The sequence below is a fragment of the Carassius auratus genome, chromosome 29, assembly GCF_003368295.1.
Source record: "Carassius auratus strain Wakin chromosome 29, ASM336829v1, whole genome shotgun sequence".
Taxonomy (NCBI): Eukaryota; Metazoa; Chordata; class Actinopteri; order Cypriniformes; family Cyprinidae; genus Carassius; species Carassius auratus.
The window spans coordinates 15,407,704-15,426,142 of NC_039271.1; the positions used below are offsets into that span (position 1 = coordinate 15,407,704).

The 18,439-nt window shown below is 39.5% G+C and overlaps 1 protein-coding gene across 4 annotated transcripts in view; it reads right to left on the reverse strand.

Moving 5' to 3' along the window:
- Window positions 1–18,439, reverse strand: part of ppfia2 (PTPRF interacting protein alpha 2) — a 149,888-nt gene that overhangs the window by 11,710 nt on the left and 119,739 nt on the right. For 2 of the 4 annotated variants that reach the window (XM_026209833.1, XM_026209831.1), the window contains exons 7-21: window positions 16,774–16,995; window positions 16,045–16,191; window positions 15,071–15,205; window positions 13,742–13,789; window positions 13,224–13,307; window positions 10,519–10,650; window positions 10,379–10,441; window positions 10,178–10,269; window positions 8,314–8,452; window positions 8,026–8,237; window positions 6,332–6,572; window positions 5,921–5,950; window positions 5,154–5,278; window positions 4,886–5,064; window positions 4,619–4,712 (exon numbers count right to left, since the gene is read on the reverse strand). In XM_026209833.1, coding sequence (XP_026065618.1) covers window positions 4,619–4,712; window positions 4,886–5,064; window positions 5,154–5,278; window positions 5,921–5,950; window positions 6,332–6,572; window positions 8,026–8,237; window positions 8,314–8,452; window positions 10,178–10,269; window positions 10,379–10,441; window positions 10,519–10,650; window positions 13,224–13,307; window positions 13,742–13,789; window positions 15,071–15,205; window positions 16,045–16,191; window positions 16,774–16,995 — 1,943 coding nt within the window. The remainder of the gene's footprint in view (window positions 1–4,618; window positions 4,713–4,885; window positions 5,065–5,153; window positions 5,279–5,920; window positions 5,951–6,331; window positions 6,573–8,025; window positions 8,238–8,313; window positions 8,453–10,177; window positions 10,270–10,378; window positions 10,442–10,518; window positions 10,651–13,223; window positions 13,308–13,741; window positions 13,790–15,070; window positions 15,206–16,044; window positions 16,192–16,773; window positions 16,996–18,439) is intronic. The other 2 variants (XM_026209834.1, XM_026209835.1) reach the window with 1 other exon arrangement.

An 18,439-nucleotide genomic window follows, 5' to 3' on the forward strand; every position in this document is an offset into this window, starting at 1 on the left:
TGCCTGTGGTAGAAGCACACTGAGTCGGCTCTCTTTGGCCAGATCCGGCGCCCAATCCCTGGGTTTGGAAGCATGCTCTGTGGTTTCTTCCCTCCAGGGAGAGGGATCGACACTCCACCTCTCTTCCTATGAGGAGGTCGATGTAGAGTCTGTCGACAGGGATTCGCCACTCCATTCACCACACTATGATTAGCTCTGGAAGCTATCTGTTCCCTGGAGCTGCATTGTCTCTGAAGGCCCTGGTGTGGCCCTCCAAGCTGCTTAGAAAAACCTCAGCTTTGGTGGGCAAAGGGTATGCGGCACCATGGCGGTGTTACAGGCGTACCAAGCCGACTTGCTAAAAGAATTAGGTGAGGGAGAGGAGATCAAGTCCGACGACATGTCAGAACTTAAACGGACCACTGATCTCTCCCTCCTCGCCACCAAGGAGACCTCCCGAGCGATTGGGCTGTCTATGACAGCTATGGTGGCCATGGAGAGACACTTATGGCTGATCCTGTCCGAAATGAAAGAGCGGAACAGGGTCTGCCTCATGGACGCCCCGATTCAGCCTTCTGGCCTGTTCGGCTACGCTGTCAGCTCAGTCGTCGACAGGTCGTCGACAGGAGGCACTTAAACAAGCGGCGGCGTTCCATAAGTTTCTCACTCATCGCTCTCTTGGGGCATCTGGGCAGGAGATGCCCCAGCCGCATACCAGCTCCTCATACAGGGAGGCCAGGGGGTCAGGACTTCAGAAAGCAGCCCCTGCTGGGGTAGAGCAGCATACACCGCATTACACGGTGCCCGTCTCGCCTCAGTGTCCAGAGTTCCAGGGCGCAGCAGCCTCCAGCCCCTTCGGGGGGCCTCTTAAACCAGAGGTCAGTCTCGAGAGACTGATTCCCTTATTAGATTATTTAGCATCGTGGAAGCTACTGCCAAATGTATCTCAATGGGTCCTACGCACAGTAGAAAAAGGCTACCGTATTCAGTTCAGCTCTCCACCGCCGAATTCAACGGGGTTACTCCGACACTAGTCAGCCCCGTGCAGGCTCTGGTTATGGAACAAGAAGTGAATACCTTATTAGGGAAGGAGGCCATCGAGGTGGTCCCTCCTCAAGACAAGTAATCCAGGTTCTACAGTCGGTATTCATAGTTCCAAAGAAGGATGTGTGTGGGGGGGGGGGGGGGGGGGGGGTTGCGTCTGATCATAGATCTACGTGTCTGAAATCGATCACTTATGACACTAAAGTTAAAAATGCTCACGATCACGTATGTTGTAGCTCAAATCAGATCCGAGGACTGGTTTGTCACAACAGATCTCAAAGATGCATACTTCCACATATCTATCCTTTGACAACACAGGAAGTTTCTGAGGTTCGCTTTCGGGGTGAAGCTTACCTATTTCGAGTACTTCCCTTCGGCCTTGCACTCTCACACCGCACATTCACGAAATGGGTAGATGTGGCTCTGGTTCCTATGCGTATGCAAGGCATCCTCATTCTGAATTATATCGAAGATTGGTTGATTTTAGCTCAATCAGATGGCGGTTCGACATCAAGATGTTGTTCTCGCACATATGGGGGAGCTGGGTTTGAGGGACTGAACGCCAAGAAGACTGTACTTTCTCCAGTCCAGAGGACCACCTATCTAGGCGTAGTATGGGGTTTGACCGCGACGCAGGTACGTCTGTCCCCTGCTCGTATAGAGTCGATCCTCATGTCAGTTGAGAGAGTCAAAGAAAGCCAGTCACTCACTGTCCAACAATTTCAGAGATTGTTGGGTCTGATGGCAGCTGCATCCAACGTGATACCTCTTGGCCTGCTATACATGAGAACCCTACAGTGGTGGCTCAAGACCAAGCGATTTTCCTGCAGTGATGCCTTCGTGCCTTAGACATGTGGAAGAAACCATGGTTCTTGAATCAGGGCCTGGTGCTGGGAGCTCCCTGTCACCGTGTAATACTAGCGACGGATGCATCCCTCACTGGCTGGGGTGCGGTCGTGAGTGGCCACCCTGCCCCTGCCCGTCTCACTTGGCATATCAATTGTCTAGAGATGCTAGTTGTCTTATCGAGCACTAAAATTCTTCCTCCCAGACCTGAGAGGTCACCATGTGTTGGTGAGCACCGACAACATTGCAATGTCCCCTTTGGTTCTCTCTAGTTCATCCGGCTCCTCTGGGACTGGACGCTATGGCCGAGGCTTCGCCTGTATGCATTTCCCCCTATTCCTCTGCTTCCGGGAGTTCTGGCAAGAGTACAACGGGACAGGGTCCATCTGTTGCTAGTAGCCCTGTTCTGGTAGGGCCAAGTCAGGTGCAGGGCATGATAATTTACCCTCGCCCGGAGTTGTGGAAGCTGTGGGTGTGGCCCCTGAGGGGGCACAGCTCATAGCATTCGGTCTCCCAACCAAGGTTGTTGATATCATCCTCCAAGCCAGAGCTCCCTCAATGAGGAAACTGTATGCCCTGCGGTAGAAACAGCTTGACCCAGCTAACTGCCCAGTTGGTACAGTTCTGGAGATTTTGCAAGCCAGGTTCGACCCACTACACCCTGAAGGTTTACGTGGAGGCCATTGCGGCCTACCATGTTCCTCCTCTAACTTTCTGTTGGCTATCCCCTCTTTGAGGAGAGTTGGATATCTTCAGGCCCTCTCAGTGGGCCCTACTTATCTTGGCTTTGCATCCGGCATGGCCAAAGCGTACATATACCCTTGAGCGGTTTATGTTCCTAAGTTTCCCTGTTACACCTGTAGTGCTGCAGGCCTTCTGCCCTCCTCCCTTTTGGGGGCCCTACCAAGAGAAGCTAAATTGTATGTGTCCAGTTCGAGCGCTGGACGCATACATCCACAGAGGTGCCCTGTGGATAAAATTTGACCAATTGCTAGTATGCTACAGTCCCCCCAAAGGGTCTTTCCTGCATCTAAGCATACTATTAGTAATTGGATAGTCGAGGCTATCAACACAACCTATGAGTCCTCTGGTCTTCCCCTGTTGTTGGGAGCCAAGGCTCACTCTACACAGGGTATGGTGGCCTCCAAGGCCTTCCTAGTAGGTGTATCCATGCTGGACATCTGTAACGCTGCGGAGTGGTCCACGCCCTCCACCTTTAGAGGATTCTATGCCCTATATATGCCAGTTACTCCAGGTGCTTCTGTTCTCTCATCCTAAACTGTGCTCTTCGGATACACACTAGGCAGGGATTTGGTAGTCTGGCAACATGGGCACATCGTTCCCCGTAGCGTTTTTACTAAGCTGGAGTTCCTGAAGAGGAAAGTCTCTAAGTTAGGCATGTAACCATGGTTCCTCGAGGGAACGAGATGCTGCGTCTCGATGCCATACCCCCGGCATCCCTGCCAGCCATTGCTTGTACGCGAAGATGACGACAGCTGGGCGGCACAAGCTTTTATAGCTTTCTGGTCGCTTACGTCAACCCGCCTGTGACGTCACGCTCTTCCATTGGACAGATTACACAGATTAGACACGTTCCCCGTAGCGTTTTTGATGCAGCGCAGGAACCATGGTTACATGCATAACCTAGTGACGATTTTTATTGTATTTTTTATCATACAGCATGCAAAAAGTGTGACAGTGCAATGGAAACGGTTAAGAGTCGCCTTCGTGTGACCGACATGAGTCAAATTACATAAAACAGTCACATTCAAACCATTAGCATTAAGGCAAAGAAATGTGATATTCGACAAGCATCAAAATGACATGCTGTAAACACATCCAATGCAACAAAGTCGCAAGCCTGCTATGAAAGGCACATTCTAATGTAAACATACATTCTACAATTGTCAATCACATACTAATTGTAATTTAAGTAGTACAACACATGGCATATAGATAACTGGCTGTATTATTATGCAGACAGGTTTGTTAATGGACCCTGTATAGCTAAACAAATATAAACCAAATCGACACTGAAAACACATTGTTTTCAGATTAGCTAACATAATGCCAAAAACATATGCTACGCAAATATGTGAAATGTGGAACCTGAAATGTGAATTTCTAACCTTAATCTAATGTGTTTTTTTTTCTGTATTTTAGGTTGGTTTTCTGTCTCTATACCTTAAAATAAACCTACCATAAAAATTAGAGACACTTCATTTCTTTGTAAGTAAGCAAATTTACAAAATCAGCAGGGGATCAAATAAATATTTGCACCACTGTACATAAATGCAAATGGCAGTTAGTTGCGCAAGTTTTAACCACGCATCTTAGCCAAGTTTCCATCAAAGGATCTATTTTACTTAGTAAGTTAGTTAAAGAGTCAGCATGTTTATAGCTAGCTACCTAAATAACAGTACATTTGTTGTATAACTCTAAGGGCTTGCAGAAGTGACGCAAAAATTGTACAAAAAGTCTGTACATCAGGACTATGTAAAGTGGTGCTTTTCTTACTTGCATAGAGTATGTTTCTGGCCTAAGGCACTGCAATGCATCCATGTGTTCAAATATTGTTTTTTTATTAAAGATGTGTGAAACAACATCACCGTGTTTGTGAAGAAGGTTATGTTAAGTCAGTAATATTTAATTAGTTTTACAAGATTTGGGCCCAAGAAATAATTACCTTTAAAGGTTGTGCTAGGCGTATAATTTGGATTCATCAGAGAGCGGTTCATAAAATACTTACTTCTTTTTAAGCCTGCGATCTTTCTCTGCCTGTGTTCCCAGTTTTCCCACTGCAATATCCTGAGCCAGAAGCTCAGGGTCGGATACATTCCCTACTGATGGAGAACATCCATTAACCTATCATCTGATAATGTTAATGTAATAATTATATTCATGTTCAACTCTATATCAGATTAATCCATACTGAAAAGGATTGTGTTTTCTGTGATATATTTGTATAGATTTGTATATATGTGACACCATATCTATCATATTTCTGTGCTCTCACCTAGTCCTGGTCCCATCATCTCTTTCCTCAGCTGCCCCAGTCTGGCCTTCTCTTTCTTCCCAAACAGTCGTCCAATGGAGGACTTGATGCCCTTTTTCTTTGGCTGTTTGTGGAGGGAGTCCTGACTGCTGGCTACACTGCTCAGAGCGCTGGCCTCTGTCTCTAATGTAGCCGTCAGGCTGGAGACAGACAAACAGATTAACAGTGGGAAAGCCAGGTTATGTTTGTACACAGCACATGTCTGGCTGCTGTCTTTTTGCAATCTCACCGTGCGTCATTGTGCGAAGCAGGTAGCGTGTGGGTCATGCGGACTTGGCGAGGTGTGGGAGGTGGTGAGGTCTCGCATTTGATGGTGGCCTTGTCCTCTCGACCGTCCTCGTCCACCGCTGCGATCTGTTACAGACCGAATTTTAATTAAAAATGAAAATACTCTGATTTTATTAACCTCGTGTCAATCGAAAACTCTATGACTTTGCTTTTTCTGTCGAACAAAGAAGAAGATATTTTGTGACATGTGGAAGTCAATATGGGCTTCAATATTTTTTTTTTTTTGGGTTCCCAGCAGTCTTTTAAATATCTTGACAGTATGTTTTGGGTGGAAAACACAATATTTGTAATGATACATAAATATTAATACAAGATATGTTTCAAACAGCATATCAGGTTTTCCACAAAATAAATATTAGTATTGATCTATCATAATCAAAAATAACAAATGTCACCCATGCACTGATAACAATTATTAAACGTGTTATTTGCATGTAAAAATATTTACCAATACTTATCTTAATAATAAATATTCCTCAGTATTGTTGTTTTAATAACCAGTACAAATATCTATACATATTCTTTTTTTGAAGCATATGTCTCATTAAATTTTGTCTAATTTCCTTTCATCCTTATGGACTGTAGGCAATACAGTTCAGATGCAGGTCATGGATGAAAAAATATATTAAATTTAGATTTTATTTTTACTGCAACCCCAGTGCCCTCTTTCCTGCTATAAGTATGTTATATAAAATATGTTATAAGTACCTTTCGCCTGTGTTTCCGCAAGTCACTGGGCTGCAGAAAGAAAATAAAAAATGTTAACGGGGTTAATGAAAACTGGATATTCATAAGGCATTTAAAGAAATGCATCGTGTTGCAGAAACTGCAGAGAAATTACTATGAAAGCTGTAATACACCATTTCATTGAGAGACATCATTCTGTGTCATTTTATGACTTAACTAGCACTACAATTTACATGAAAAAAGGCTTCTGTAAAGCCCCAGAAATGTTTTAGCAATGTGCCTTAAATTACATCAGAAATCATCTTTAATTTTAAAACTACTATTTTCTTCCATATATGATCAGCACTGCTAATTTCTAAAAATATCAAAGAAAATACACTGTAAATCCTCATGATCTAACCCCCGTCAGACAGAGATAACGGGCTCGTATACCAGTGTCATGACCCCCATGCGCTCCATGTCATGGGCAGGGCTGCGCGGGGTGAGTTTGGGGGTGGAGTGTCCGCTGGGAGGGGAGGATGATGCGAGGGAGGAAGCGGTGGCTGAGGCAGTGATGGAGGCTCCAGGATGGTGCACTCGGGCCAGGTTCAGCCCCTCCAGGCTCACGCTAGCCACGCGGTTCTCGATTTCCTCCGCCCTCAGTTCTGTTGTCTCCTTCTCTTCTTGAATGAGCCTGGAGAAATAAGGGAAAAACCGTTCAGCCCACAGTGAGTCAGAAATTACAGTGTATGATAATGAGCTAATAGCATTTTTATTTACAACATCACTGGAGAGCTGAGCGTGCTAGGTGAAAGTGTGTAAATAATTTTGGCAGCAGGACCAAAACATCTAATTAGCCCTTACTACAACTGATTATGAAAATCGAATTGTGATTATGAAAATCACAAAAAGAAAAAGCAGCCACAAGGTCAGACTATTGTTCATTGGACTATCAAAATCTGGATGCTGTCTTGACACAAGTATTTTATTATTAATGCTACAATGTTTAGATTGGTTTGCAGGTTCACAAATAGCATTTTAGAAGAATGGACATTACATTTTCTTTAAAGTGCCAGGTGGTGGCTTTGTGAAGCGAGATTTTTAAAATTTAAATGTGGGAAATAACAGGACAGAGAACTACTTAAAAAATTAAAACTTGTCTGCATTGAGTGGTTTTTAGTGAACTTAAAATTACCTTTGAAACAACTCCAAATAAAATCCAAATCAAGTTATATAAAAAAGACAGAAGAGAGACTCTCCGTCTGTGCTGGACTCTTCAAATATTAATCACACATTCCCACTGAATTGGGAAAAAGTCCAATTAGATCTTAATAAAATCCAACGGGCCAAAGTGGATTATTTGTTAGTACTTTATCTGAAGTCATACAATTGCTTTTGACAGCCTTAGGTAAAAGTGCAAGGGGCTAGCCAGAATGGTGATCATGAATTTTGTGATATTAAGGAGATAAACTGCATGTATACGCTAATCCAAGAAATTATGGAAACTGGGAACTGCAGAAATGTCCCCATTGGAAGTGGTGGAGGCCATGTGGGCATGAAACCTTTTACTCAAACACTCATTTTCAGTGACTACTGGATTCGCAGCTGATGTTCTCAAGTGTCAAATCAGCCTCTACCTTATGTGTTGTGTGAACCCTACACTCTTGCTGATCTTTAAATCAGCATATACATTTCCTGAAAGTACAACTTTTTTTGCAGCAACTTTTTAATTGTTTTAACTTTCTTCTAGGACTTGCATGTTGCAGAATCCTGTTTTTGAGTCTCTGTAGAGATGTGACAATTCAAACATTAAGGAGTGAAGGGATTAGCTAGGGAGCAGAAAGTTAGATGTAGGTTATGGAGGGAAACAAATGGTAAATCTAAACTTCTAAGACAAAAGGGCAACAAGTTAAATTCCTTTTTCTGTATGTTCTAGAAAAAAACAAGGAATCAGTGTACTACAAGTAACTTTTGAGGTGATATTTCTAAGAAATATAATGTCCTTTCATTGCTTTAGAGATGTATTACATTACATTTGAAGCAATTTGAATGTAATGTGTCTTCTCCATCATTGGGTAGACAATTAAGACAACACGGCTTAAATCTAGTCTAATAGATAGTGCTGTGGTCATAATAAACGGACTGACCGGATCTCTTTATTAATGGCATCCAGTTGTTCTTGCAGCATCATTGCCAGAGTCTGAGCATCTGAATGTCCTCCAGGAGACAAAAGATCCATCGAACTGAAAAGGGTCTCTCTGTCATCATCATCGATATCCGACATCTCTGTGTCACTCTCGTATGGGTGACCAGTGAGAACGCCAATTTGCTGAGAGCGCCATTCATGCTCACTCAGAGCCTGCAAGAACACAAGAGAGAAACAGAAAGGAATGAGGCTGAAGAAACTCAAGAATCAGGGGGTAATGAGATCCTACCTTCTGTTCGTCCCTACGTAGCCCCACGCGCCCTCTCCTGGGCCTGCGGATCACCTTAGTGGAGCGATAATGGTCCGATTGCGTCTCGGCAAGAGAACCCAGAGAGAAAAGCAAATCTCCGGATGCATCCAGATGAGACCTGGAATCAAAGAACCACAATTTGTTATCTAGAATTTAGAAATGGTGATCAAATTTTCAAATCTAAAATGTCATTTTGATTACATTCTAACTCGTTAGATTCACTTTGAACTACATAGTAAACTTAGAAACTATAAACTTGATTTGAAATTATCTTCACTATTACATTTTTAGTGGAATGAAAATACAATATAAAACGTCTCGGGTTACTCGAGTAACCCATGTTCTCTGAATAGGGAACTAAATGCTGCATAGCTATGATGCAATGGGAATGGCCCTTGGGTGTTTCGATTGACTGAAGCCCATATGAAATTATGCCAATTCATTGGCTGATGGTGAGGGTGCCACCTTGATGTCCCTACAGTACATCACCCACTCTAATACTAGAGTGGTATCCCATGATATACTCCACCTGCCAAGCTTAGCCCTGCCATATCTGGCCTGATGCTAAATAGACCAGGCTAAACTCAAATGGCCTCAAAATCCAAGCTATTACACCTGATAAAAGTGTGAGGAGAGGACCATGCCGCCACCACACAGACATCCACCAGGGGAACTCCTCTAAAAAGAGCTCGAGAGAAAGCAAAACACCAGGTACAATGAGCTGGACTACCTAGCAATGAAGAGTGACATCACACCTCATAACCAACCAAGATAGCATCCCATACCCAATGAGAAATCCTATGTTTTGATGTAGCGAGACCTCTGCGGCCAGCACCAACACACACCAACAATTGGAAGGACTTGCCCCATTGGCAAGAGCAGCCGTGTATCAGTACACTGCATCCATAGCAGCTGTGCATTCAGTTTTAAAGGGACAGCAGGCTAATTTAGTTGCTGTTGTCCAAGTCAATGATGTTAATCAAGCAACAAAAGAAAAACGGAAAATCACTCACTGCTCTTGACTGAAAAACTTTAGTAGCCCTTGATATTAATCTAAATTTATTAATAGAATTAAATATGTCTAAATATGTAAAAAGAAGATCGTGTTCTTGTTCTTTATGAGAAGTGGTTTTATTTCATTTTAACACAAAGGCATGTTTTGCATCACTGCAGTTAAATTGGTGTCTATCGTGATAAAACCTTAATATCAAACCTATATAATGAGTTTGGAAATTTTTGAGAAATGCTTAATAAATGCACTGTAATCTACTTTAGATTTAGTCGACTAAATATCACAAGATTAGACTAAAACGCAAAACAATTCAGATGACTAAACAGTAGAAGCAACTACTCCTTTTAGTCATAAAGATAATCAGAATTGTAAACGGTTTGCCTTTATTTGTGTACATTCACAATAAAAACAAACCGTTGTGCGTAAAAAAAGCCTAATGAAAAATAGAATGCCACTTTCTGCCGTCTGTTTCCTTTCGCACTGCACAAAAATAAACCTAAACTGCGTTTTTCGTTCATTTCCGAAATTTACTATTCAAGTAAAAATATTTCTTGTATAGGCCTATTTATTCGCTATATATAGCCTAGCTTTATTATGTTTTTCTCCGCTCACAGAAGCACTGCAGGTGCGTAATGTGATATGAAGACCATGTGAATCCGCATGTTCTGTTGTTTGTTGCTTTTAATGAATGTAAAATTAATCCCAAGGAAACAAAGAGAAGAGCTTTTCTGGTCCGGGGGGACAGCTTTCATGTTGAGCTTACTGGGTTTTGGAACAGAGTTACTGTTAATTGTAAAAGGATAGCTCTGTTCTTCATGCTTTCTGTCTTACCGTGACAGCGTGGGCTCTGTAAGGGATCCGGCCCTCAATCGGTACTGATCCAGTTCAGATCTCAGTTTCTCAATCTCCTCCGCGAGATGAGACTATAACCACAAAGCACATTAAAGTGTCATTTTACACAGAATGGATAACAAAGCATTGCATTAAAATTAGTTTTGCTAAGCTAGTTTTCAGAAAATAATATCTAATGACCTTTTCTTGAATTGAGTCTTCTAACTGCTTCCTGTAGTTCTCGGAGTCTTGAATTAACACATTCTGAAAGAGAAGTAATGGAAAGTGAGAGAGCCACGTTACAGGAAGACATCTGCTATGACGGTTGGATCTTCTCTCACCTTATCCTCAAGAGCGGCCATTCTCTCCTTCAGGTGAAGCTGTAAACGTTCATTCGACTCTGTCAAGAGTCTGTCCACAGTGTTTGACAGACGCTTGTTGTGTTCTTCGTTCATCTTCTCTCTTTGTCGAGCCTGAGGAAACATTTTTTTTTCACACAAAATAACTAAAAAACAAATATTTTATTATTTTCAACATTATATTAACTCAAATGTTTTATTAAATACTAGCATACTAAATACAGCATACAAAAAAATATGACCTCACTGCACTGGATATTTAACCCTCAGAGACCCAAATATTGATACTCTTGATGTATTTGTTTCACCCTTAGTTAAACATGTCTCTAGAAAGCCTTTAAATATAAACGCATGATAAAATAATAATTGTTTTAATATGTATTTATATATATAATCTGGATAAGCCTTCAAAATTGCAACACTGGGCATTTTGGGTAAAATTTCAGCACTATTTATTGATACAGAAAGTACTGTATAAAGTCATGAAAATTCATGAAATTTCATTTTCTGATAATTGAAATACTACAATAAATATTTACTTAACGTATACGTTCAGATTTTAAACGAATAACGATAAATTTGAAGGTGGAAGTTTATATTAATGTACTGTATCTCTGAGGGGAACTGACTGTCTTTATAAAAGTTTAGATTGTTATTTCCTTTTCATCTTGACTCTGTATAATTCATATTGAAGCACTGTCATAAGCGCCGTGCTGCTTTGTTTACAGGGTTCTTACACCTTTTTTCCAATGTAAAATTCAACCACTTTTCAAGCACTTTCAAGGTATATTTTCAAAATTTTCCAGCACTTTACAGCTGTGGTAAATTACATGTTTACATACATACTTTAGTTCTTCACTTTAGATGTTATCGTTCTTAAATCAAACCACATGTCTGGATTGCATATAACATTGCCTAAAATAACCAACATGCAGTATATAAACTATAAATTTAAAATAATTAATAATATTAAAGAATTTACAGGTTATCTGCAGTATTTTATTATAAAATGTAAGGCGTTTTAATACCTGCACAAATAAAATGAATACTGTACGAGCAGGATAGGGCAATGTCTATTGTAACATGTCTGGTACTATAAAATGACTGTAAAAAACTTGATTTACAGTTCAAAATCAGGTTCTTTATAAATAACTAAAGTTTTCTATAGTGATACTGTAAACCTCACATTTCAGCCATTTAAGTTTAAACTATTTTTAAGAAAATGAATTAGTCAAAAGTAGCTCTAAGTTTTTATCTTAAGTTAAAACACACACACAAAAGTATAAACTATTATCTTAATTTAAAGCGCACACACACACACACATCTTACTTTGTAAATCGTTTGGATTTTTGAAGAAACATTAGCAATTTTTCATTGTTCAAAACAAAATCAGCAAATTGCCAGCAGGTGGCGCTTTTGGAATGGCACAAAATAGTTTGTGTGAATATCCTTACATTTGAATCTCCTTACATTTGAATCTCCTTACATTTGAAGTAACAATCATGATTAATGTTGATTATGTTTTTGTGGGGGGGAAACGAAATGTCATTCATTACACTCTTCAAATTAAGTAGCATGAAAAACTAACTGCATAAAGATATTGTATGCATTGTGAGCAGATATTAAACGTACAGTATGCCACAATAAACACTTTTAATTCATTTTCACTTTAATCGCGACAGTCTTAAAGATTTAGTTTAACTGAGCAGGGAAATTTTAGTTTACCTTTAATATGACTCTTCCATGACAAAAAAACTTAACAGGAGGCTACTCAAGTATTCTGCTCTCGTTTGAACCATAATTTGTCATTTTCAAGCCATCGCTGACTGAAGCAGCAATCTCCTGGCAAATTTTTATCTCCAGCTCTGCTTCATCAGAGGACGCGCATTAATAAAGATCACACTACAGCCACACACGCTGCTTATTTTATGTAAAAAAAAAAATTATTAACTATTCCGTAAGAAAGCAAATTATTATGAAACCAATGGAACTGCATTTTCAAGCACTTTATCCTAAATCCAAGCATTTTTTAATTTTTTAAAACACTGCATTAAAAATCAAACATTTTCAAGGATTTCCAGCACCACTATGAACCCTGTGTTTACAGCGGTAACCAGGGAAACGCTGTATCGCTGCTGTTCCATGAGCGCCTCCTGCTGTCAGAGAGTGAATCTGCGTCTCATTCAGAGCTACTGCTGTGTTTGTTTCGTGCAGATGTTTTATGTAGTATATTTTAACAAAACTAAAGTCAGAGCCTTCTGTATTTGTTTTAATATTTTAAATTGTTAAATCTAATTTAGATTTTAAAAACTGCTCAAGCTGCATGTATTCAACATCTTTGTTTGGATTCTGATGCAGTTGTTGCCTCTAATTTTGAATGGAAAAGGCACACGCAAAGCCTTTGTTTATTTTAAGATATTTTTGTCTTGTTTATTAGATTAAATTTGGGGTTTATTTTATAATTTCAATGTAATTTTAATAATTCTGTTTCACCACGAAATGTGCAGCATTTTGTCTAAGCAATAATAAAAGGACACCTTTGCATAAATAATAAATCTAATTATTCTTTTTTTTTTTTAAATCATGAGAACATTGTATCATGAAATCAGTATCCTGAATCGAATTGAATTGTGAGTTGAGTGAATTGCTACATCCATATTATGTAGTGATATAAAGTAATGTTGACCCTGAGCAGTTCCTGGTTCTTCTCCTCCAGCTGTCCCTCTAAATGTCTCATACGCTCCTCGATACTGCCGTGTCTCTCCTCCGCCTGAACAACAAACACACACATTGTATTTTGTCAGACAAGAATATGTTAAGCCAGAAATTAGCTCAAACCAGCAGAGAAAAGACCCATGAACCATGACTATGATGTTGGCTAGAATCTTCATCTAGATTTATGAGATTGTGAGTTTGGTTTATAAGCTGCCGTCACACCAAACACCACAGACATGGCTGAGCAGACAGGTAAAGAGAAGGAACGTATACTTCCTTAAGCTTCTGTTCTCTCCTGGGTGAACAGAAAGAACCAAGTATTGTCAGCAACTCATTAAAGAGAAGAAAATCCCAGCTGAGCATCACATGCAACTGAAATATACCAGCAGTGAACAGACCCCCAGCCAGACAGAGTGAAGTGAATGAGAGAGAGAGAGAGAGAGAGAGAGAGAGAGAGAGAGAGAGAGAGAGAGAAGCTTTCAGCCCCACCTTCCTAAGACTGCAGTTCATGTCCTGGAGTTTAGGTTCCTTATCAGACTACCAAACCACACAATACAGAGAAATACCAAACAACGTTAATAATGAACAGAGTATGAGTCATTTCTATCTGTCCATGTTTCCACAGTAGAGTGTTTTAAAGAATGAACAAGAGTTTAATTTCTGTCTTGTACTTGTACATGCTTAATTTTTCTTTTACCCTTTCGGGGGCAGTGGTCATAGTGAGAAACCACCTGCCAGCCTCTCACCTCTCATTCAGGTTTAGGTCGGAATCGTTCCAGTTTAATAAAAAAAAAATGTAGCAGCTTTTTTTAAGAAAGGGCAAAAGTTGCACAGGAAATATTATCATATAAATTACATTATATTAATTATAAAACAAATTAAAATTGTATAAAGACCAAACCATGCAGATTTAGATAATCATATTTTTATGTTATAACAAAGTAACAATATAATATTTTATATATAATTAATTTTTATATATAAAGAACAACAACAAAAAAATTATAATAATAATGCAATATTTCTTTCAACGAGATAATTATGTAACAAATAACACTTTTCAAAAGAAAGAATAAAAAAATAACAGTGTTATATTGTTTTTATAAAGTTTAATATAACCAACATCATTTTATAATGCAAATTCTTCTGAAGTTAATATATGACTTTTTAATCTAAGTTATGTACAGTAAGCAATAAATACACAAAATTACGTAATTATTCTGTGCTTTGTGAAAATTACGTAAAATCTGTTAACACATTCCAGACAAATAATATACTGATATATTTTACCCTTCAATTACATTGACCTTTCAAAGCAATCTTATCAGTACACTACACAAGTTTGAAAGAGATTTCTTTCTACTGTTCCTTATGTTTTTATGATGATGAATCTACATAATAAATGTACTGTACACTAAATGCAATGTTATGCTTTGCACCAAACAAACCAAAAATGTTTAGAGCACCTTAATATGCAGTGGTCAATAGGAGAAACCACCTCAAAAATGGCCCTTGACCCCTAGCCTAAATATCTGAACCAAACATGAATTGCAGTTTGACGTCTCTCTCACAAGTATTACTGTTTGTCTGATTCATTTCTGTGAACAGTTTGTTCTGATGGTTCACTTCAATGAATCAGTTAATTTGAGTTATCACTTCTTAATTTATAAGAAGTGATAACTTCTTGTTTACTTCTTGTTAATTTCAAAACAAATGATAATTTAGTTACAGAGTTCCACTGGTTTGCATTAAATGCAGAACGTGTGTGTGTGTGTTTGTGTGTGTGTGTGTGTGTGCGTGAGGTATCCAGTACAGTACCTTGGTGAGAGCTGCTATCCTCTGTGCTAGCTCAGCCTCAACTTCAGGCAGAGTCTCAGCTTTCCTCATGGTCTGCTGGAGCTTCTGTTCCGCCAACTCCAGCCTCTCCTGTAACTGCCTGTTCTTCTCCTCCATCTGTGGGAGGAAAAACACACAGACACACACACACACACACAGTGTCTGATCAGGCTTTTTTGAGTTTATCCTCATATTTCAGACATATAGGACAGTCCAGCTTCCACAGCAACAATTGGATCATTGTGGCCAATTTCAGTGTGCCCAAACAAACAAAATCACATAACTGACTTTTTCTGGCTGTTCTTGGAACAAATAAACTCTTATTAGAGGGTGATAAATGCATACTGTTTCAACTCACTTACCTTGTATGGAATAATGTTGTTAAATCCCAAAATTAAAAATAGGTTTCTTTAAATGAAATAAAGCTGAAATAAAATAAAATTGTACATATTACATGAAAAAATAAATTGTAATTTATTTTTGCTTAAATAGAATATATAAAAAAATCTAAAACATAAAATAAAAATAAATGAAAACAAAATATAAATTGATGTTAATCATTAACTAAAATGATGAGTTGACATGAAATTATCTTTTTTTATATATATAATATGTCGCTTTGGATAAAAGGGTTTGCTAAATCAATTAATTCAAATGTAAATTCATATTTCCCATTTTTGGGATAAAATGCAACAAAAAAATCGTTTTTTTGTTTTGTTTTTCACATCTCTCAGCACTTTTTCTCAGAACTCCTGGTAAATCATTTGGCAAGATATGAAATGGTGTCAATGCTGACCATGATCTCGATGTTCAATTACGAATGGAATGACGGTCTGCCAGTGGCCAAGTTCAAAACATCTGTGCACTACGCAGTTAAGGTATTGCAGTACATCAAAGCAATTGGAAAAAATGCTTAAAAGAAAATGAAATTGGAACACAAGTGGTCAGAACCTGACCTGTCTGAGGAACGCCTCCTTATTGGCCAGTTCGTTTTCCAGCTTGTCTGTGATGTCATGTAGTGACGTGGACTCTCTCTGGGCACTGAGATAGCGCTTCTCAAGAGTCACGATCCGTTCCTCCATGTCTTCTTTCTGACACATCGCCTGTACACACAAACACATACTGAGTGTAGGTTAGTGGTTCTCAGACACACACCTAAGATAGAGCCCGCAGGTGTAACGGTCTAACTGTCAATCAAAAATCCTTGCCTATAATTACACACAGGCTTGAGGACAAATATGCACAGAAGCAAACACACACATTCCTACACAGACACACACACACACACTGCTCCAGGCTGCCACAACCTCTCTCTTAATCAATAGCTGTATCTCCAATCCAACAGACATTTCCCAGAATCCGTCCAGCTGTCGCTAATTATCAATGTTACAAGGCTGTGTCCGAAACTGAAGGCAGTTGCTTTGCTTTCAGTCAGTCAGTGCTGCAACAGACTGAATTTAGTATGAAGGCACGGTTAAAAGAAACTGCATTTGAGTACAAAGGATGTTTAAAAACATACAGTTTGGATTACTACTGTCAGATGAGGTTTCGGACACAGCCTAATACAGATTCGATTAGATTCAACTGTATTGTGCAGAGAACAAGCACAGGGCCACTGAACTGCACTGCATTCCAGATTAATGTCTGATTTGAGACAGAGGCTCGACATACACCCAATGCTGCACCTCTTTAATATCTCTCTGGCACTTGTTGTTCACGTCTTCGCTCTTGATGAGGTCTTTGCGAGCCGTCTCCAGCTCCTGCTCCACCTCGGACACGCGGGAGGACAGCGAGGACATGCGCTCCTTCATCTGCGCCAGCTCGTAGTTCTGCTTCTCCAGCAGCTCCTGCAGCTCCACCACCTGACTGGCCTCGTCCCCCGACTCCATCGACCCGTTAGACAACCGCTGCAGCCCAAACACACATAACAGACACAAACAATATATGTTCTGAGATTGATTCAACAGATTAAATAACAGAATCTGTTGATTCAGTATAAACGCATATTATAATCATCAGGGTTATAATATTTAAATAAAACTAAAACCATACAAAAAAAACAAAAATAAAATAATTTTAGCTAGTTTCTAAGGCGCAAGTTTTCATTTTTGTTTAGTTTTAGATAATAATAAAAATAGATACTATATGTCTAAGTGTTCAAATAAGCTGATGTCCAATAATCATATCATTAATTACCAATTAAATGTTAAAACCATAAACCGATACTGTAATACTAAATCAACATTAATTTAAACTAAACAGATGCAAATACAGCACACTGAGAATTTTCGAATGAAAGAAAAGACCTATAATTTATTTATTATTTTAGACCAGTTCGAAGGTTTAATGTTTCCGCTAGTTCATCTGTTCATTCACTGAAACGGTCATTTAGCAAAGGGCTCTTTATCTGGATTGTTGAACTCCCAGCATGCAAATGTGTGTCTGTTCAGTCTAATTGCATTTTCAGAGTGTGAAACAGAGGCTCAGCAGATCGTTCCTCTGCCATGCCTAAAATAAAGATTTCTGACACATATTCACACTAAAACTTGACATGTCTAGTGCACTAAAATTAGACTGTATATCCTGTTTAATTTATGGTGCCGGCACCAAGACAGAAGGGTGATATAATCATTTGCAGAGCACACAGAGTTTACTCTGTCAAAGCTGTGAAGCCAAGAGAGATCGACATGACTTCACCAGAAGAGGGTTCTGTGATCGTAAATAGATGAGAATGACAAGACAAAGAATAGCCATGGTTTATTCTGGGCTGGCTGCAGGGCCTGATAATGACTCACTCTCACTTTTTCACTCCCTCTCACTGTCTCTTCTTTTTCTGGTCTTTTTAGATTTTTTGTTTCTATTTGGGAGGGTCAGATTAGTTTGTACCGTACAGGCAAAGCCAGTGACCTCTGTTTGGTCGGCTGGACCCATGCATCAGTGCCAGAGGACCTGGATATTGTCAGTACTGCTACGAAATCTATTGAGTATCATGGGAGATTAATTTGGCTAATTGGCTAAGTGCCAAGCTTTCTCTTGTATGAGTCACAATCTAATGTCGTGCACGGCACCCACTGGTGACAGTGAGAGGACGATGGCTCTCTTCTCATCCTGTTAACTTTTCATCAGGAATGTGATTTTGCTATGACTGGTTTAACGGCACATTAAATGTGATCCAGAAATACAGTCTGACAGGATGAGTGTGTGTAGACTGTAAAGAGGAAGGTTTATTGATTTCATTGGATACATCTGTGTTCAAAACTATTTTCTGTAGTTTCTTTCTTTTCCAATTAACTGACTGTACATCAAAATAAATCATGTCTAGTTACCAGTTAGCTACAGCATCATTCAAAA